Below are 22156 nucleotides of genomic sequence, written 5' to 3' on the forward strand. Positions count from 1 at the left end.
ACTGTCATTTACAAAAAAATTCAGCAGAACCTCCCCTGCACGGTGAGGTTTCCAAAACCTGCAAAAAACAACGGCACGATGGCCGACAAGCACATATGGCTCAACAGAAGCCATGTAGTTTGGATATCAATCCATGCAGAAGAATATATCCAAGTAGTACCACTACTTGTACTACTACTTTCACTATTGCTACTACTACTACCATTGGTTCTTCTACTACTACCACTATTGCTACAACTACTACCATTAGTTGTACTACTACTACTACCACTACTTCTACTACTACTACCACCAATTCTACTACTAATACTACCACTAGTTGTACTAATACTACCACTAGTACAACTAATACTACTACAACTACCACTACCTCGACAATAATAAGTGAGAAGGCATACCTGACGGGCGACGGGGTAGGGGCGGGCGGCGTCGGGATCGGGCGGAGTCGGGGACGGGGTCAAGCACGGATGGCGTCGGGGCGGGTGGTCCACGGGGCACGGCCGAGGGCAGGGCAAGGCCAGAAAAAAGGCGCGGCCGGGGCGCAGGGCCGGCCGGGGTCAGGGTGGCACGGCCGGGGGAAGGGCCAGCCGGGGGCACGGCGCGGCCTGGCGCGCGGGCAGCGGGCGGCGCGGCTGGGGGAAGGGTCGGTCGGGGACACGGCGCGGTCGGCGGCAGGGCGCGACGGCAGCGGGCGGCGCGGCCAGGGGAAGGGCCGACCGGGGGTAGGGCCGGCCGAGGGCACGGCCGGCCGGGCGCGTGGGCAGCGAGGGCAAGGCAGCGCGGCGTCCGGGCGGCGCGGGCGCACGGGCGGCCGGGTGGCGCGGGCGCGCGGGTGGCCGGTGGCGGCGCGGGCGAGCGGGGCGGTGTGGGCGCGGCGCGCGACGCGGAGGCGGGGGCGGGCAGGCGTGGGCGCGGGGTGGCTGGCTGTGACTGCCCGGCCAGTCAAAAACCGCTAAGTCCGCGGCTTTGCCGAGTGCCGGATCAGCGAGGCACTCGGCAAAGATTTATTTATTTTTGTTTTTAATTTCTTTGCCGAGTGCCCCAGATCTGGCACTCAGCAAAGATTTAATTTTTTTTAAAAAATTCTTTGCCGAGCGTCTCAGATCTGGCGCTCAGCAAAGAATTTTTTTTTATTTTTAAAATACTTTGCCGAGTGCCCCTTGTACGGCACTCGGCAACGATTTAATTTTTTTTATTATTTCTTTGCCGAGTGCTTCTGTGGATGCACTCGGCAAAGAGAAAAATTTTTAAAAAAATTTAAAACATTCTTTACCGAGTGCCTGGTGGTTGGCACTCGGCAAAGACACCCTTTGCCGAGTGCCATGCCCCGGCGCTTGGCAAAGTTTTTTTGTTTTTTTTTTGTTTTTGGCCTCCAATTTTTTTGCAGCCTTTTTAAAGCACCAGGAACTCCTAGTTATAATTTGGGGATTTTTTGTGGCTTTTTGTTATATTTAGTTACTTTATTTCATTTACTTGAATTTGTTCGGAAATTAGAAATTTGAACTGCACGTTGTACGAATAATGGAGTTTAATGATTCGAAAATTGATAGTCATGTTAGTGAGTGTTGTGAGAGGCCGTATCCAGGAACGGACCCGAAATTTCGGACATTTTGTTCACGAAACATGTTCGCGAATTTGCTTGTGAAGTGTTTATAAATTCTATAAAAAGCAAACGAAGTCCGAAAATCATGAAACTTATTGAGATGTCGTGATATCATATGTGGAGGCTATGATAAAAATTTTAGAAGATTTCGTGCACGTTGTCACGTACGATGCTTACAAACCAGGACATCTCCACATGTGATATTTCAGACTTCGTTTGCTTTTTATAGAATTTATAAACACTTCACACGTAATTTCGTGGACATGTTTTGTGAACAAAATGTCCGAAATTTCGGGTCCGTTCCTAGATACGGCCTCTCACAACACTCACTGACATGACTATCAATTTTCGAATCATTAAACTCCATTATTTGTACCACGTGCAGTTCAAATTTCTAATTTCCGGACAAATTCAAGTAAACGAAATAAAGTAACTAAATATAACAAAAAGCCACAAAAAAATCCCCAAATTGTAACTAGGAGTTCCTGGTGCTTTTAAAAGGCTGCACAAAAAAATTGGAGGCCAAAAACAAAAAAACAAAAAAAACTTTGCCGAGCGCCGGGGCATGGCACTCGGCAAAGGGTGTCTTTGCCGAGTGCCAACCATCAGGCACTTGGCAAGGAATGTTTTAAATTTTTTTTTTAAATTTCCTCTTTGCCGAGTGCATCCACAGGAGCACTCGGCAAAGAAATAATAAAAAAAAAATAAATCGTTGCGAGTACCGTACAAGGGGCACTCGGCAAAGTATTTTTAAAAAAAAAATTCTTTGCCGAGCGCCAGATCTGAGACGCTCGGCAAAGAATTTTAAAAAAAAATTTAAATCTTTGCCGAGTGCCAGATCTGGGGCACTCGGCAAAGAAATTAAAAACAAAAAAAAAATCTTTGCCGAGTGCCTGATGGTTGGCGTTCGCAAAGAAGGCCGTGACACGACGCCGTTTCACGGGCAGCCTATGCCGAGCGTAGAGATTTTGCCGAGAGTCTGGCACTCGGCAAAGAAGTCCTTTGCCGAGTGCCCGTGTTTGCCGAGTTCCCGGCACTCGGCAAAGAAATCTTTGCCGAGTGCAATTCTTTGCCAAGTGCGTGATTTTTGACACTCGGTAAAGAATTTTGCACTCGGCAAAGTCTCTGTTTCCAGTAGTGATAATGACCAACTTGCAGTGCAGTTAGCATTTGGGGTCCATCTGAACAATACTTCCTTTTATATCTAGCACACTAACATATATATAAGTGGATTACAAGGGTTTCGTTTGGTTAACCACTTTGAAACTTTTTCATAGTTCTTCGAATCATGAAGCATGATCTGCACAAGGCACGAATAAACAAAAAGCTCTATTCGTCTAGATATATGCTGTTTTTGTTTCTCCGCATGCGCACGTATCGTCATCATGGGAAGATGCCCCTATTTGGTTATGTATTCCTCACCTGAAACTGTACGAGATGTATACGACTTTCTTTTTGTAGATATCAACACATCATCTGCCAAGTTTTAGCTGAGCTATATTTGGGGTTACATTTAACGATGGCCCAGATGGTACGGCAGTGTGCTCAGCGTCTAATAGAATAACCACTAGCCGCCTGTACGTGCATCAAGTACAATCCAGTGCAAATTTTGAGTACTGTGAGATACAAAAGGATTCTGACACCTTAGATAGTTCTAGAAAAAAGACATCTTATACCACTGAGTTGTGTGTCTAATTATATTCTTTTGTAGGATGAAAAGGCACACGCATGCAGTTTGAGAGAGATTAACATAGGCTTCTTAAATCCAGGTATGTATAATGAGAAGACAATACAGGATAATAGAATTATCGATGAATTGACAAAGGGTCTGCTTGCCCACGAGACGAATCATCCATACTTCTACCCTATAACTGCACGAACATGTGTCCTAATTTAATTTGTCCCTACTTTCATTACATATCTTAAGCTTGAGCCTAATTTACATCGATGCATTGTAAATACAGTAACCATTTTGTTCTTCTTGACATCAACCTAGAAAAATGCATTCTCAATATTTTTTACTTGAAAAGGAGAGAACAAAAACATGTCCAACCCTTCATAGACACGCTAAACAAGTAAAACAAGCTAATCACTCTATTCTGCTAAATATTGAATTTTTATTAGTTCCTAATAATTATATTCACTCTATTTTATGTCACACATGGCCTCCGAGAAGAACCACAAAATAGTAAGAAATATCGATCGTTTTGAAATTTATGGTTTACTGTAAATGAGGCCAATTCGGTCACAGTGTATCCTTTTGGTAATGATCAGTGCGGGTTCTATGTCATGCATTGCATGCGCACCTCATCGGAGATGGCTACTCTGGCACACATGATCAGGTTTGCAAATCTGGTCAATCCAAGACATAGCTAGTTTATTTGAGTGTATTAGAATATACATGTCTTAACTATGTTTCATAAACCTTTTCCATCATCGGAGATGGCTACTCTGGCACACATGATCAGGTTGGCAAATCTGGTCAATTCACGACCTAGCTAGCAGTTTATTTGAGTGTATTAGAATACATGTCTTAACTACGTTTCATATACCTTTTCCATGTGTTGCAAGAAGTCAAGTACTGGCCCACTGACACACATATATATATATATATATATATATATATATATATATATATATATATATATATATATATATATATATATATATATATATGTGCTTTAAGAAAAGCTTGATGGTTTCATTATGGACCAATTCATTAATCTGGACGGAGACAATTGCGTTATCTGATTCAACTTGTTCACCTGGTAATCGTGTGTCATGTATATTTGTGTGTTAGCAATTGGACTTGTGTTCTCAAACTTATATCTCATATTGTTGAGATTGTGGTCAGAATTTTAATTATGGACGCTTGACTCGAACTGGATGATATTTTAATGCAATGTGTAGATAGTAGGCTAGATGTAACCACATTACTGATGATATGAATCATTATGTTGTATTTAAATTAGTATTCTAAAAATGCACTATCACCGTCAGCACTAGACAAACCATTGGGATCGGATAAAACCGGCGATGATCAAGAAATCACTATCGGATCGTACGCTAGGCCAGCGGTGATGTTCACTTCATCACCACAGGATCTCACGCCGGACCGGTGGTGATGAAGGCAAAAACCGACATTAAGGGGAGTTACGAACCGGTGGTAATGTTAAACCTTAAGATTTAACATGAAGTCTTGTTTTATTGTCGAAATATTAAGATAATAAAAGATATTGTATTGGTGGATATATCTTTACTCTCAACCGTGCGGCATACGAAGAATTGAAACCGGCGGCTGACCCAAAATTACTAGGGTGTGAGGACGATATGTAAGCATCGCTGGCCCAAGAGTTTATTGCTTGGTCTGCTAGCTGCTGTCCATGTGTTACGTAGCACACCCCGCACGCACAGTACGAGCTAGCTAGAATGGTAGGAAGCTGTAGGTATCCATCAATCAAATCATTCTCAATATAATGTTAAGTAGTATAGTGTAGATTGAAACAGCCGAGCGTTATCTTCAGTGATATCATTAGCGCCTCACACAGATCGAGTTTGTCATAAACTTACAAGAAATTAGACACAAACTAACGTTGTCACATTTTTACACTGATGATCATTGAAAAGTGCAAATCTTCATGGCTTAGTCCGGGGTAGATAGATAGATTACTGCACTATGTGATTAGTTCCTGCAGAGGCTGGGGTTCAGGATGGAAACGGATGGGATTCGCATGAAATCAGATCTGGATATCACCTTTTACCATATTTTAATTCGGATACGAATGCAGATATGGATATTTTCGAATACGAATATAAAACCGATGTCTCGGATTCGGATGCAAAATGGATATTTTACTCAATTCAACTCGAAGTCTATATTGTTAAATTCAACATATATGAATAAATTTTACTGCTAGTTCATCATTAACTGAAGTTAACTAAATGAAAGTATACTTCTAATAATCTCCGATATCGAAGTAAACTAAATTATAATGGATAATATTTAATAAAATAATAGGTCAAGTGTGGAAATTTAAATAATAATTGTAGAAAACAAATAGCCATTTTGCTTTATCAATATTTTTGGAATTACAAAATTACTACACAAGTAGAGGTTAAATTATTTGTGTACATAACATAGACAAGGATAGCTCATAAAAATAATATAGTTATTAATAAATATTTAATAATTAAAAATATCAATTAATTAATCAATATTATATTTATATAAATATATAAATAACTATCATAAAATATTAATTATATAAAATAATTTATATCAATGAATAAATAAACTAAAGTATTAAAATAATTTAACACAACAAATATATTAGGTTTAAACTAAATTAGAAAAATACTAAAATTAATTTAATCTTTATGTATCCTTTATAATTTTAAATTAATACTAAAAGGTATTTGTAGATACACTATTAAATGGTTCCCATGCATCATTAGTAACAATAAAGTTAAACAACTGGTGAATGTTATGAAGAGAAAACTTTTACATAGGTTCATGATACCTAGTTTCCTTTGTGGATATGGATACTGTCGGATATTGTCGAATACGGATCTGGAATCGGATAGAAAAAAAAAACACTGAAAAACGAATTTGGATATATCCATTTAGTTACCACATTGGAAACGGATACAAATACGGATATCCATATTACAAGTTTTAGCGGACACAGATCAAGTTTGTCATAAACGTACAAGAAATTAGGCACGACCTAACGTTGTCACATTTTTACACTGATGATCATTGAAAAGTGCAAATCTTCACCGCTTAGTCCGGGGTAGATAGATAGATTATTGCACTATGTGATTAGATTCCTGCAGAGGCTGGGGGTGTGTGAGAGCATGCATGCGCTGCCAGCTTCTAGCTTGTACTCTTGTACATCTTGAAGGGCTCAAGCTCAACTTCGTGGAAGCTGCAGGTTGTTCTTTCGGAAAGCGACGCCGACCGGGCTCACGGGCCAGGATTGGGTTCCGCTCCTTCCGGACCAACGATGGATCCGTCCGGCCGGCCAACCTGACACACGATTCAGTTCAGACCTGATGACTTGCTTAATTTGCCTGATGACAAAAAGATGAAGAAGATTCGTGATCTGTTTTAACCAATGGAAGAAGAAAGCTGCTACGTTTCTGCTCCTCTCTCTCATTTTCGTCAATCGATTATTTCCACAAAAGCAAATCAAAAAAGAATTTGTCAATGGATGATAGTCTGGCACGTGATCTCTATCTAACTGAATAGCCGAGTTCTATTTTTTATTTATTTGGATTGAATGCGACGTCAAAACGTCAAATTATATTTTTTGTAAAAAGGTTTACCTATGATATTTTATAGATTTTCTAGGCCCATGACTCTTCCGTACAATGGCCCTGTTTGGGACCAGGAGTGGGGGAATCGCGCCGCGTATCAGCATAACGCGGCTCGGATGCTACGTTCGTGATTTCCCATCGCGCAGGGTGTGTCGTTTGTTTCCGCGATGGCGTTTCGTTTCAGCTGGAAAAGCAGAAGAAAAACAGACCGCCAAACGCCTCGCATCGACCGCGCGATGGAAAATTGCGAACGCGGAATCCCCCCCACTCGCGATCCCAAACAGGGCCATTTACATCGGTTGGCCGGTTCATATCGTAGCTGGTTCGTGAAGAAGTACTGCTGCTGGTTGGTTTACGTGAGAGAAAAATACTGTTCCGACTAAAAATTTACTATCATTTACGACACGCTACAGCCAAACGAACATACGGATAGTGAAGCCTAATGCATGATACAGTGTTTTCACCATATGTAGAAGTATGACTTTTTGCATGTCTCACAAGTAGCCAAATTGAAATTCAACAAAACTAAACCTCAACTAATTAACAAAAGATCATGGTGGCGGGCAGAATGTCACGAGGCGAATGTGCAACACAGTACTTTACACAGCACTAAGATCCTTTTTCTAGTCTGCAGCCTGCAGGCACGAGATGGAGCTTAGCGATGCAGCTCATGTGACCCAATGCAAACGGACAATCTGGCTCGAATCCAAAGGCAAATCGTTTTTCTAAGCTGTTTTTGTTTGGTGGCTGGCGCTCATGTCTTGTGGATCTGAGCGCTCTCTCCGTGACGCCCACCATAAAACTAAGCTTTGTTAGTTGACCTCTGCTCCGTGTTGCAGCAAGCATGGTCCCTCCGTATACAGTGTATACATCACGTGGTCCCACTTATATGGATGAAAGCCTTTGTCTTTAAACACCACATTAATTTTGTTTTTGTTTCAGAAAAAAAAGTATTCTTGCTGTCTACGTCGTTGAGACATTGTTCTCTTGCTTGTCTAGATTTGGAGCAGATTCTTCCCTCTAGCTAGACTTTTGATGTAAGCTTTCATGGAGTTGAACTGGACTATGTATGCACAAAAATTTACCACACCTCGAGTGGAGCTTAGAATAGTCGTTGGTTAGGTTTATTAAGTCCTAGACTGGCACAACATTCGTCTTTTTCTGAATTTATTACTCCTTGTTATTCTTTAAGTGATAGGTAATATTCTCGCCAATAGTGAGATACCTGATGTGTACTGTGATTCGGAAAAAAAAAAGCAATCACTGCCACAATACATAGGTTATATATTGCAGATACATATCTTTAATCCCATTCAGTTTTTCTTGATCGATCCACAGTATATATAGGTTCCATTTTCACTGAAATTAATGCCGCCTTTCAACCCATCGAGAAGTTTGGCTAGCAGCATCCGCAACGGGACATATATAGTTGGTACACTATTATTGACTGATTCAGCATGCCGACCAGAAAAGTGGAGAGAAATGTAGGTTTCAAGTCTCATGATCTGAGCTGCATGCTTCCGAACAGGGAGAGACTCGCTCAAACGAACGCTGAGTCATGCATGGCATGCTTCCTCACGGCTTCCATGCTCCCTCTCAAACGCACGATCGCTGGAAAGAAATATGGAATTTTTACTGTCTGGCGGACGGGAATTTTTTTTTAATTTTAACACTTTTTGAAAATTAATTTTAAATCTAACACCGTCAGTTTTTTTTAACTAACATTTTTTGCCGCGCCTATTGCCCTGGCGTGGCTAAATGTCTGTGTCGCGCCATGCATGGTGATGCGGCAGCGGGCTGACGTGGCGATGACCGGATTCGCTGACTGCTGATGTGGCGGGGCCTGCTGCGCCACCGATCTTGGCGTGGCAGTGCCGCGCCCTGATCCGTGACGCGGCGGAGCCGAATATAACCCCCGCGCGCGGCCAATCTCACCTGCCCAAGCAGCAAACCCTGGCTGCCCGCGCCTGGCTGCCCCCCCCTGGCTCGGCCCTCCGTTGCCGCCTCCCTCCATTCCCCAACTGCCTCCCTCCCTTCTCGTCCTCGTTCAAAGTAATGACACATATTTTATTTTCGTTTGAATGGTGGATAGGATTTTATGAATAGCAGTTAAGGTTAGGAGGAAAATTATGTTTGGGAACTATGGGCTACGGTTTGAAGAAAGATATTAGTTTGATTTTGTCAATGTTAAGGTTAATTATTTAGTTAGAAGTATGTTTATCATGTATATTTTTGTTGCTATAAGTGTTGGTTACATTATTTTAGTTGCAATGCAAATGATTATATTTTATATTAATTTGCGTTGTTTTGATTGATATTTAATTTGAGCCGTTTTATTACATGGAAGACATGTTTCGGGAGTAGTTATGGCGAAAACGGAGTCGTCCTAAAGAATTATACCCCGACGAGTCTAGCAAAGATGCCCCCGTCCCCCCTGAACTCTCTGTCCCTAACTGTGACTATGGATGTCCGGCCGACGTGTTTCAATCGAGACATCCGGACACAGCGGCTCATTGCTTCTACACGTGCAGTCATTTTAATATAAGTAATTGTTTCGGTATGTTTTTCTTCTTCATTTGTATTATTAGGTTAATAATATTTTGTTAAATTTTTGTTGTGTAGGCCCATAAGTGGATCGACGGTGCAGACAAGTTTGACCCCAGGTACCTTCTTTTCAACGATTGGTGGAGAGGGCGACATCCACGAGAGCACTTCGAGCTGTGGGTTCCACCTCCCTCCAATGACGACAAAGGAGAAGCACTTACCCGCAGTTAGACGACTCGAGGAACCTCCTCTGTGCGATTGCGAAACCAAGCTGTGATAAACCCTGACAATACGTTGAAGTTTGTGTGTCCAAACAAGCATGAAGTAAGTGCAAAGTGTATGTGTTGAAATGTTGAGCTATATGTGTTCATGTACTAATGTCACGTTATTTAGGTGTATTCAATGACAAAGTGTTGTTTCAAGGAGTGGTTGTATGGTCCTAAGAACAAATGGCCCGAAGAAACTCCAAAGGTAAAGCAAAAGAAGAAAGAAAGGTTAATTTACAAAGCACCGTCAGTCAAGTGCGAATGTGGTGTTAAATTCAACTACGGTATAGTCCCTTCGGAGCTTGAAATAGGCCATTATTACGTCCATATGATTCACTATAATGAGGTTGGTTATTTTTGTGGTAACCATGAAATCGTATTTTGTTTCTTTTGCTAAGACATATATGATATAATTTTTTGTTTGAACAGAGCATTAGGAAATGCAGGTGGGAATGTTATGATGGTAAAGCTAAGTTCTTGGATGAGCTGAAGGGGAGGCAAGTAATTGCATGGAAGAGGGGATATGGACGTGACTACGTCAATCTTTTCGTTAAACAACACAAAGACAAAATGCGTGAGTTTGCTAGACAGCGCGGTATTTGTAACCCAATCGACGTTGGGCTTGAGAAATGGGGATTGGAGAGACAGATGACATTAGAGGAGGAGAGGGCAAGGAAGGAGGCAAGGGAGGAGACAAGAGTACAGATACAGGTTTTGAACGAGCATGTTGTTGCATTATGTGCCAGTGAGTGCTTGAAAGCATTTTTTTGTTGCCTGATTTTAAATGTAATATAATCGCGTTGCTAACTGATTACATTTTATAAATAAAGGGATTGGATGCAGCAAGGACCATGCTGTAGAGGTGGCTCGTGCAAGGTACAAGGAAAAGAAGTTAGATGAGCACAGAAAGTGAGCTGGTCACACCGTTGAATCACCGATTATGTTGTCTAATGAGGGGACGAGGATAAGGACAACACTATAAAAAGGTCCTAATGGCTAGAGGGGGGTGAATAGCCTATTAAAAAAATTCTACAACAACACTTAACAAACCGGTTAGACAATTATGGGGTGAAGCAAGTGTTGTGCTAGCCTACTAAAATAGCAAGCCACCTACCACAATTCTAGTTTATATTGTTTCTATCCACACAATAGCTAAATCACTACACTAAGTTAGTGTTCTCTCAAATGCTAACTAAAGAGCCACACTAACCAAACTAATAAGCTCTCATAACTAGCTACACTAAAGAGTTTAACAACTAGTTTGCGGTAATGTAAAGAGAATAAGCAATTTGTTTATACTGCCATGTCGAGGAAGGAGCCAATCAATCACAAGAATGAATACCAATGAAGACCAATCACCTCAGAATCAAATGATGAACACAATAATTTTTACCGAGATTCACTTACTTGCCGGCAAGCTACTCCTCGTTGTGGCGATTCACTCACTTGGAGGTTCACGAACTAATTGGCATCACACGCCAAACTCTCAATAGGGTGCCGCACAACCAACACAAGATGAGGATCACACAAGCCATGAGTAATTCGCTAAAGTACCTTTTGGCTCTCCACCGGGGAAAGGTCAAGAACCCCTCGCAATCATCACGATCGGAGCTGGAGACAATCACCAACCTCCGCTCGACGATCCTCGCTGCTCCAAGCCGTCTAGGTGGCGTCAACCACCAAGAGTAACAAGTGAATCCCGCAGCGAAACACGAACACCAAGTGCCTCTAGATGCAAACACTCAAGCAATGCACTTGGATTCACTCCCAATCTCATAAAGATGATGAATCAATGATAGAGATGAATGGAAGGGCTTTGGCTAAGCTCAAAAGGTTGCTATGTCAATGCAAATAGCCAAGAGAGTGAACTTGAGCTGGCCATGGGGCTTAAATAGAAAGCCCCCACGAATAGAGCCATTGGGCTCCTCACTGCACTGAACACGGGCCGACCGGACGCTCCGGTTAGATTGACCAGATGCTGGACCTCAGCGTTCTCGGTCACGTGATGTGCGCCACGTGTCCCCTCTCTTCAAATATTGAGCGCCCGATCCCAATGGTCAAGTGATGACCGGATGCAGCAGCTCAAAGTGACTAGACGCTGAACCCCAGCGTCCGGTCGTTTCCAGTAAGCATCCAGAGACGACTTTTCACGACCGGACGCGTCTGGTCATTCTCGACTGGACACACCCAGCGTCCGGTCACTCAGCGACTCCTCTGTGTGCTGCCACGTCAGCAATACCGGACGCACCCGGTTAGCATCCGGTCACTAAGTGACCCAGCGTCCGATCAGAGACCGACGTTGCGCGCCCTCTACTGCCACTGACTGGACGCACCGGTCCAACCGAGACCAGCGTCTGGTCACTTACAGTGACCTCCATCTTTTCTGTCTAGGGCTCCGGTGGCACTGTCGGACTGTCCACACTCTACGGGCAGACACTCCATCGGTGAAGTTCCTAACCCTTGCTCAAATGTAACAACTACCAAGTGTATCACCTTGTGCACATGTGTTTGCATATTTTCACAAACATTTTCAAGGGTGTTAGCACTCCACTAGTGTAACAACCCAAAAATCCACACACCAAAAATCACAACTACAAAATTTTTCTTCAAAACCCCATGCAATGTTGAAGTGATATCGGTAGGAGTCAACCCTAGGTGTTGCATTAATTGTAACCCAACTAAACAATTTCATGAACATGGCATGTCATTTGTTAATTATGTGTATTTAGATACTGACAAATAAAATATATCATACCTTGTTAACTCAAATGGTGATTTATTTGCTTTATGTAATGCCTAACAACTCCTTTAAACAAATAGACCATAAAGTAATTATTAATCAAACCAAAGAATAAATGCTTAAAGAGAAAACTATTTCCATTTTTGTATAACAAAAACTCCACCAGATTTGAATTCAAATTCTAAAACAAATTTGAATTCAAAACGAAGAAGAAGAAAAACAAAATAGAAAAAGAAAAAGAAGAGGGAGGCCTCGCAAGCCGCCTCGGCCTGCTTGGCTTCACGGCCCAGCCAGCCCAACCATGCCCGCCTTCCACCATAGCGCGCGCACGTGGCCCAGCGAGCTGGCCCAGCACGCCGCTCATGCCCGTGCGCCCGTCTACGCCACCAGCTGCCGCTGCCAACTGGGTCCCGCACGTCAGCCACTTCCGGTAACAGTGTCGTCTTCCTCCCCATGCCGAACACCTCTCTAACCAAGCCCCGACCGACATGGCAGGTGTGGGCTAGAGGGTCACGTGAATCTCCTAGCCCTGTCCCCTTGCGCCGCGCCTACGCAACCACGCACAGACCGTTGGATGTGATGCACGCGCCTCCACTGCTCGATCGCCGTCCGCCATGGGTGCCATGGAGCTCGGCTATAAAAGCCCCGGCCCCGAGAGCCCTAGCGCTTTCACATCACCCCGCCGCCACTTTGTGGCCATCCACTGCACACCTGGGCCAGAGAAGGGAGAGGAAGAAGGAAGGGAGAGGGAGGAGGGAGAAGGAGGCGCCATCGGAGCACCTCCGAAGCCACCGGAGTAGGAGCCGATGCCACGATCGGCTACAGCAGCGCTGCACTGCTTCTGGAGCTACACGGCCTCGAACCGCCACTGCATCACCACCCTATCTTCCACGACACCAACGGTGAGCGCGGTCCTTCCCTGCTCGCCGCCAGACCATGCTGCTCTGGCCATGGCACTCCACACCAGGAGCGCATAGGCCAAGGCCGTCTCTGGCCTCTAGGTACACACGCACTCACGCGCACCTCCACGACCACGCCGAGACCGCCCCACCGGCTCTCCGTAGTGCTCCTGCGTGCCTCGCCGTCACCACCATGCCACCGTGGACGCCGTGGAGCCCCTACCGGCCACATGGGGGACCTGAAGCCCCGCCTTGAGCCCTGGATGCCCTCGCCGTGCTCCCACGGACCCATAGAAGCCCTTATCCGCCTAGCTGAGCCACCAGGGAGCCTACACGTGCGACCTCACCACCGACGAGCACCGTCGAGCCACCGACCGCCGTGGCTAGAGCCCTAGGAAGCCCTAGCCATCGCCCTGACCCCATCGTCATAGTCGCCATGGCGTGGGGGAGCTTTTCCCCACCTCAATTGGACACCAGCACCGCCATAGGAGCTCGCCGGTGAGCTCACCACCGGTGGGAGCGCACTAGAAATGGAAGCAGGGGAATTCCTCTCACCGGCCACCTGCGCCTGCACCTGGTGCACAAAGACCATGCCCAAGGAAAGAGAAGTGGACTTGGTCCACCGTGAACCCTGCCATAGGTCCATGGACCAGCACATCTTGGTCTACCGTGAGCCACGCTCATGTCCACAGCCTGGAACCGAGCCCGTATGGAGCCCAGATGAGCCACGTGGATGGCCTCCTCGCGAGACACGTGGCGGGCTGAGCCCAGCCCAAATCCAGCCCTGACCAGGCCCAACCGGCCTAGTCCGAACCCGGTCCATGTTGACGGTTGACCTGGCCCCACGTGTCAGCGACACAGAGGCTCGGGACCCACATGTCAGTGAGTGACGTCATGCTGACATCATGACAATGTCATGCGGGTCCCACCTGTCAGTAACATCACAGCCGAGGTGACATCATGCTGACATCACGATGACGTCAGCTACTGACGTCAGCAGCCCTAGCCCCACACGTCAGTGACCCTGACCCATTGACCATTGACTCGCCCATTGACTTGACGTTGACTTTGACCGGACCCACATGTTAGTGACCCAAGAGCCCTTGGTCCCACCTGTCGGAACGGATGATGTTGATGATGTCATGCTGACGTCAAGATGACGTCAGCAAGACCCCACTTGTCAGTTCAGAGCCGAGCCGATGACATCATGCTGACGTACGTCAGCATGCCACGTGGACCAATCACAGCGTGACACGTGTCAGCCCAGGATTAATTTAGTCTTTTTTCATTTTTAGAGACGATTTAATATTCGGAAATTCATAACTAATTCATACGACCTCAGAAAAATATGAAATCAAGACCAAAATTCATCTAAAATCGAGCTCTACGCAATAAACCCATGTTTGAGTGCATTTGGCTCTTTTGAATTTTCATTGCTTCTTTGTGCTATTCTATAGACATCGCTAACGCGACTATAATGCGATCATTTGCAGACTCAGAGGAGAACCGGACAGACGAGGATCGTGAGTACTGTGAGGAGTACGGAGATGACTACACTGAAGGTGCCACATCCCACCCAACCTCGTGGCACCTATTACGCATGGCTAATATATAACTGCTATTGTTTTACCTTACTGTTATATTCTCACTATGATAGGACTTGCATGGTAGTATGCTTTTTTGAAGGCATTTACCTTGACGCAACCTTACCCCTGCTTACCCAACTGTTAGGCTAGTCACACGCTTGCTGCTATGTTTCATTGCTTATTACTTCTACTACGCTTGCACTACATAGATGCGTGGTGGAAACTGGTGTTATCTGGACTATGGGGAGAGTGCTGCATGTGTGACTTGGGTGCATGGAGGGTGAGGGTTGTGTCGACCAAGTTGGAGTATATGACGAGCCTAGGGCAAGTCTTGCCATGGGGTGCTACCTGGGCACCCCTAGAACGGATACCTGTGGTGGGTAAATGGTATACGAGGTGGTCCTGGGTGTGAACCTATGATGGGAGGAGCCTGGGATGGAGGTGCTGTGGTGGCACAATAAATGGAAACCCTGATGGAGACATTCTGGCTTGGTCAACCCTAAGGACTTACTAGTACTCAGATTCATCAGGAAGCCTTATATACCACTCGCCCTATATGGTGTGGGACGGCCGAACTACTTGGTAGGATATTGCCACTACTACTAGGTTGATAGCGGACAGTGTAAGGAGGTACGGGGCACAGAGGATTCCCCCACACCCTTCCGAGACTTCATGGAGACCTTGTGGACCCGGCTCATGACTCACAGTTTTAGCCACCCTAGACTGGACTTGGGGTGTACCAGGGCTAAATGGTAGAGTGGCATTATCCTAGGCTAGCAAGCGGCCGGAATCAGCCCAGTTGACGATGGACAGCGAAGAAGGCAGATCTTGTGGTTATGTAAAACCTCTGCAGAGTGTATGGTTGATCGATCGATACATTTGCTGACTTGTTGGCTATGGACCTTTCCTGGGTTTCGCTTAAACTAGATAGTGAGATGAGTCCTTCTCTTCTCCCCTTGGGAGTGAGTGTTCGGACGTAGCCAGGGGCTACGGGCCTTGAGACAGTGCCGAGAGGGAGTTGGCCTGTCGACTGAGCGATGGTATGGGTGTGGTATGGTGATGGTGTGGAGATGGTGGTATATCGATCCCAGGATCAAAACCTGGCTCTAGACGGAAATGGGGTGGAATGGGTGTGGGAATGGTGTCAAAACTTGACCAACTAATCTTATATACTTGATATGCTAAAACATAGGAAACCCCAGCCTTATAGGTTCCTTTTTTATTATATCCAACTTACATCCAATTTCCACAAAGCAATGCTCATAGGGTGGGAGTGGCTAGTACAAATCGTACTGATAAATTTTGGCACACAGGTTCTGCTGAGGAGTATAGCTCCGAGGAGTTTGATGGTTGAGGGGTTCGTTCCTACGCTCAAGTTTAGTTATCTTATCTTCAAGCTGTTCTGAATGAATGCTACTTTTGATTCCGTCAATGTGGCAATGTAATAATTTATATAATTCTGCTCTATTTGTACTCTGATATTATCATTGTTTGGATGTGATATTTGACTGGAATTTGGGTAATATGATCTACAACGGTCTTATTACACATCGACTCTGTGGATTTCCCTTCACGGAAATCAGGCCATTTCAACTAGATCCTAAATGCATATGCAATGAGTTAGAGCATCTAGTGGCACTTTGATAACCGCATTTCGATATGAGTTTTACCCCTCTTAATAGTATGGCTATCGATCCTAAATGTGATCACACTCACTAAGTGTCTCAATCACCAAAACAAAATGATTCCTACAATTTATACCTTTGCCTTGAGCCTTTTATTTTTCTCTTTCTTCTTTTCAAGTCCAAGCGCTTGATCATCACCATGGCATCACCATCATCATGATCTTCACAATTTCTTCATCACTTGGAGTAGTGCCACCTATCTCATAATCACTATGATAAACTAGGTTAGCACTTAGGGTTTCATCAATTCACCAAAACCAAACTAGAGCTTTCACACTGCTAGACTCAGTGAGCTCATTGCTCTAGCAGAGGCGGGCTTGCAGAGGGAGGAGGCTAAAGACGACACTCATAGATTGAGCAAGTTCATCGCTCTAGCAGAGGCGGGCTTGCAGGTGGAGGAGGATGATGACAGGTTCTTCACTCAAGCCGCAGAGGCCATAGATGAAGCGAAGGTCGCTTACTATAGGCGAAATGTAGATCAGGGCAATGCAGGTGAGGCTAGCCATAGTTATAGGGTTGTGGTTGAGGATTGGTACTCGGATGACGAGTTGCTTACTCAGTATATTTCTGACTGAGGGTTTTTTATTGCGCTGTCTGTTAGTTCCATGCTTTATTAATAATTAATGTAGCTATGTAGTAGAAATTCCATTGTGTTGTCTTATATTCCATTTGAGCTACTGATGTATTGTACCCATATATCATGTACTGGGATTACTGAAAGGTCCTAACGGCTAGAGGGGGGATAAATAGCCTATTAAAAAAATCTACAACAACACTTAACAAATCGGTTAGACAATTATGAGGCGAAGCAAGTGTTGCGCTAGCCTACTAAAATAGCAAGCCACCTACCGCAATTCTAGTTTATATAGTTTCTATCCACACAATAGCTATGACACTACACTAAGTTAGTGTGCTCTCAAAAGCTAACTAAAGAGCCACACTAACCAAACTAACAAGCTCTCACAACTAGCTACACTAAAGAGCTTGATAACTAGTTTATGGTAATGTAAAGAGAGTGAGTAAGATGTTTATACCGCCGTGTCGAGGAAGGAGCCAAACAATCACAAGAATGAATACCAATGAAGACCAATCACCTCAGAATCAAATGATGAACATAATGATTTTTTACCGAGGTTCACTTGCTTGCTGGCAAGCTACTCCTCGTTGTGGCGATTCACTCACTTGGAGGTTCACGCGCTAATTGGCATCACATGCCAAACCCTCAATAGGGTGCCGCACAACCAACATAAGATGAGGATCACACAAGCCATGAGCAATTCACTAGAGTACCTTTTTGGCTCTCCACCGGGGAAAGGTCAAGAACCCCTCACAATCACCACGTTTGGAGCTGGAGACAATCACCAACCTCCACTCGACGATCCTCCCTGCTCCAAGCCATCTAGGTGGTGGCAACCACCAAGAGTAACAAGCAAATCCCATAGTGAAACACGAACACCAAGTGCCTCTAGATGCAATCACTCAAGCAATGCACTTGGATTCTCTCCCAATCTCACAAAGATGATAAATTAATGACAGAGATAAGTGGGAGGGCTTTGGCTAAGCTCACATGGTTGCTATGTCAATGCAAATGGCCAAGAGAGTGAGCTTGAGCCGGCTATGGGGCTTAAATAGAAGCCCCCTGAAATAGAGTTGTTGTACCCCTTCACTGGGCATACCACGGGGTGACCGGATGCTCTGGTCATATTGACCGGATGCTGGACCTCAGCATCCGGTCACACGATGTGTGCCACGTGTCCCCTCTCTTCAAATGTTGATCGCCCGATCTCAACGGTCAAGTGACGACTAGACGCAGTAGCTCAAAATGACCAGACACTGAACCCCAACGTTCGGTCATTTCTAGTAAGCATCTAGAGATGACTTTTCACGACTGGACACATCTGGTCATGCTCGACCGGACACACCCAGCGTCCGATCACTCGATGACTCCTCTGTCTACTGCCACGTCAGTAGGACCGGGCGCACCCTGTCAACGTCCGGTCACTGAGTGACCCAGCGTCTGGTCAGAGACCAACGCTGCGTGCCCTCTGCTGCCACTGACCGGATGAGCCAGTCCAACCGAGACCAGCGTCCTATCACTTATAGTGACCTCTGTCTTTTTTGTCTAGGGTGCCGGTGGCACCGTCGGACTGTCCGCACTCTACGGGTGGACACTCCGCCGGTGAAGTTCCTAACCCTTGCTCAAATATGCCAACCACCAAGTGTATCACCTTGTGCACATGTGTGAGCATATTTTCACAAACATTTTCAAGGGTGTTAGCACTCCACTAGATCCTAAATGCATATGCAATGAGTTAGAGCATCTAGTAGCACTTTGATAACCGCATTCCGATATGAGTTTCACCCCTCTTAATAGTGCGGCTATCAAACCTAAATATGATCACACTCTCTAAGTGTCTTGATCACAAAAACAAAATAGCTCCTACCATTTATACCTTTGCCTTGAGCCTTTTGTTTTTCTCTTTCTTCTTTTCAAGTTCAAGCACTTGAGCATCACCATGGCATCACCATCATCATGTCATGATCTTCATTTGCTTCACCACTTGGAACGTGCTACCTATCTCATGATCACTTGATAAACTAGGTTAGCACTTAGGGTTTCATTAATTTACCAAAACCAAACTAGAGCTTTTCAATTACCCATGGTCGATCTTAAGTGATCACATCTGTTTGTATCATGCGTTGAGAATTTCTAAAACAAACATAATTGAGTGAAATTATCTCGAATACAAGTTCTGCCATGCCATAGCCCACCATAACGTTCGCCGCCCAAGCTTGTGCCACCCCTGCCCCGTACACTAAAGATATGGCGGCAGGGTCCATACGGCTCGGCGGTGTGCTTCTTGGCCAATTCCTCAGCCTCCTTCAAATGTTCAGCTCCGACCTTTCCAAAACGCCCCTGCTCAGCTATATTCCTCTATGCAAGTTCCCACCTCTTCACAAAATATTCGTTGCACTTATGAAAGGAGAACTCAACAATTCCAGACACAGGCAATGATCAAACTCTAGTGAATACACGGTTGAAGGACTCTAAGAAGTTAGTGGTCATGATGCCATACCTGAAATCCCCCTCATCATATGCTAAAGTCCACTGAGCCTTTTGTTCCATCTGCGCCTTTAACCAAGCCTTTCCTGCTGCATTTATCATCTTGTCTAGTTCTCTCTTTGTCTCCTTGAACTGGTGCTCTGTACGTACACAACATAGAGCCTTTACCTTATCACATACCTCCTGCTTTTGCTGACGCCGCCAAAAATGAGCGGCAAAGTGTCTCATGCACCATCTATGTACTAGAGGCGGGAACCCATCTATATGCTCAGCTGCAGCATTAAGAAGCCCTGCGTGATGGTTCGAGATGAAACATATAGTGCGAGTTGGGCCAAGCACTTGTACACGTAGAAGCCGCATGAACCATGACCATAATTCATTGTTCTCTCCCTCTGCCAAAGCAAAAGCCATGGTACTATCTGGTCCTTAGGTTCAACAACAACAGCCATCATCAAGGTGCCCCTGCACTTTCCTATCAGGAAAGTGCCATCAACAAGTACGACTGGCCGATAAAACTAGAATGCATGTTCCGTTTGCGCAAACGACCAGAACACATAATAGAGGACATGCCTCAATGGGTCCCGAAAACACATACCTTCGGTGTCCACAAACCATTTCAAGCCAGGGTTGTAGTAATGCATTGCACATAAGATGTGGGGCACCCTATTGTACGCTTCCTCCCAACTACCCCATCGAATCGCCAGAGCAATTTGCTTAGCACGCCAAGCCTTTCCGTACGTCACATCGTACTTAACGAACCTAGATATGGATTGTTGTAAAGAAGACACCAAAATGTCGTTATTGTCATCAACGAGCCCCAATATACGATGGGCAAGGTAACATGCAGTGAGCTACTGATGATTTTCCTTCCGCCTATTGTCTAGGCAAGTGTGGAGTTCGACAACTTTAGTTATCCTCCACTTGCCATCACTCTATCTTTTTCATGAATTTAACCTCCACAGACAACCGTTTTTGCATATCACATGGTACCTCAACTCTTGGTCCGAATGAGTGATGGTGTACGGCCTATGGTGGTACACTGCATAGTCCTAAAGGAAGAGTTCCATCTCTGACATTGTGTTGAATATCATCCCCTTCCTAAGGGTTTCTTTCTCATGATCATACAATAAATTCCAACACATCTAGAGACTGGTGTCACAAACTACCATATCCGTCATGCTGACATCCCTATAGTTTGGAATGCCCCTGAAAGGTACGTTATTGGACCTTAGTTGCTCAAGCTCAGTCGCTGTGTAAGGTGGTGGTGGAACATACTGTTGCACTTCACAAATTTTGGCCCATGAATCATAAGGGGTATCATCTGTAGCCAAATCTGTGACTAGTCTACCCCGAGCTTGGACACCATGCAAAACCTCAGTTGGTACTAGTAATGGCATAGTATGAACCGGTACTGGCATGGCATCAGCCGGTGTTGGCATAGCATCTGTACCTCCTTGGTCATCATTAGAATTGTCTGAATCACTGCTAACTACATCACCTATCCTGTCCTCCTCCTCCTGCTCCTCCTCTTCCCGTTCGAACTCATTCACATCGAAGTCATTGCTTATACAGCCTACTACAGTTGAATGAAACTGCTCATGCGTCAACTAACCGTCCAAATCCATATTATCCTGAGTTGTTTCCCCTTCGACCCCTATTTCTTGTTTATTGCCACCAAAACCATCAATGGACGGGCCTTCATGAACACCCTGCATCATGTACCCATTCTCCACCACTACCTCAGCCATGGGCACATTAGAACCTTGGAAAACCCTAGTGTAGCGGAACTAGTGAGCAGGGTCGCGCAAGGGCATGAGGACATAGTGTGCCCTAGTCTTCCCAGTATCAAATCTCCCTTCAGTGTGAAATCACCGCCAAACTTTGTATTCAAACAGACACAAAGATCGTTGAAGCTAGGAGGTTCATCAAACCATTCCAATTCTTCTTCCATATCCTCAAACATACCATCTTCTTTCCTTACACTTCCTCCGTATAAAACTCTAACACAACAATCCATCTACAAAAGCATTTCAAAAAACTTCATCAAGTCATCGAAATCGTCATACGTAATGTCCATAGTAATATTAAAACCTATTCTAACTATAACTATACTAAATAATCTAATATTGACATCTATATAAGGCTAACTACAATAACTAATTAGACTAAATCCAATGTATAACTAGACTCAATTACTGTACTAACTAAACTACCTAACTTTACTATCTATACTAACTTACTAAACTAACTTTACTAACTAAACTAACTAACTTTAGTAACTATACTAACTATACTTTACTAATTTTACTAACTTTATTAACTATACTAACTACATTAGGGGAGTACCTCGCGGCAGCAGCACTCGTTCTTGCGGCGATCGCACGCTAGACCGGGCCGGGAGGCACAGGCGCAGGCCTCGGAGGGCAGCCGCCGTGCGTGGTCGGAGGGGG

The 22156-nt window shown here is 44.8% G+C and overlaps 1 protein-coding gene across 1 annotated transcript; it reads left to right on the top strand.

The window, feature by feature from the left end:
* Window positions 1-467: 467 nt before the first annotated feature.
* On the top strand, window positions 468-956 carry LOC136526179 (uncharacterized). Its single transcript, XM_066518936.1, has one exon. It carries the CDS (start codon window positions 468-470, stop codon window positions 954-956), a length of 489 nt encoding a protein of 162 aa, XP_066375033.1.
* The last annotated feature ends 21200 nt before the right edge of the window (window positions 957-22156 follow it).

Source organism: Miscanthus floridulus, chromosome 19 (assembly GCF_019320115.1).
Source record: "Miscanthus floridulus cultivar M001 chromosome 19, ASM1932011v1, whole genome shotgun sequence".
Classification (NCBI taxonomy): Eukaryota; Viridiplantae; Streptophyta; class Magnoliopsida; order Poales; family Poaceae; genus Miscanthus; species Miscanthus floridulus.

Excerpts from the sequence above, each read along its gene's own strand:
- LOC136526179 (XM_066518936.1), top strand. The coding sequence starts at position 468 with ATGGCGTCGGGGCGGGTGGTCCACGGGGCACGGCCGAGGGCAGGGCAA.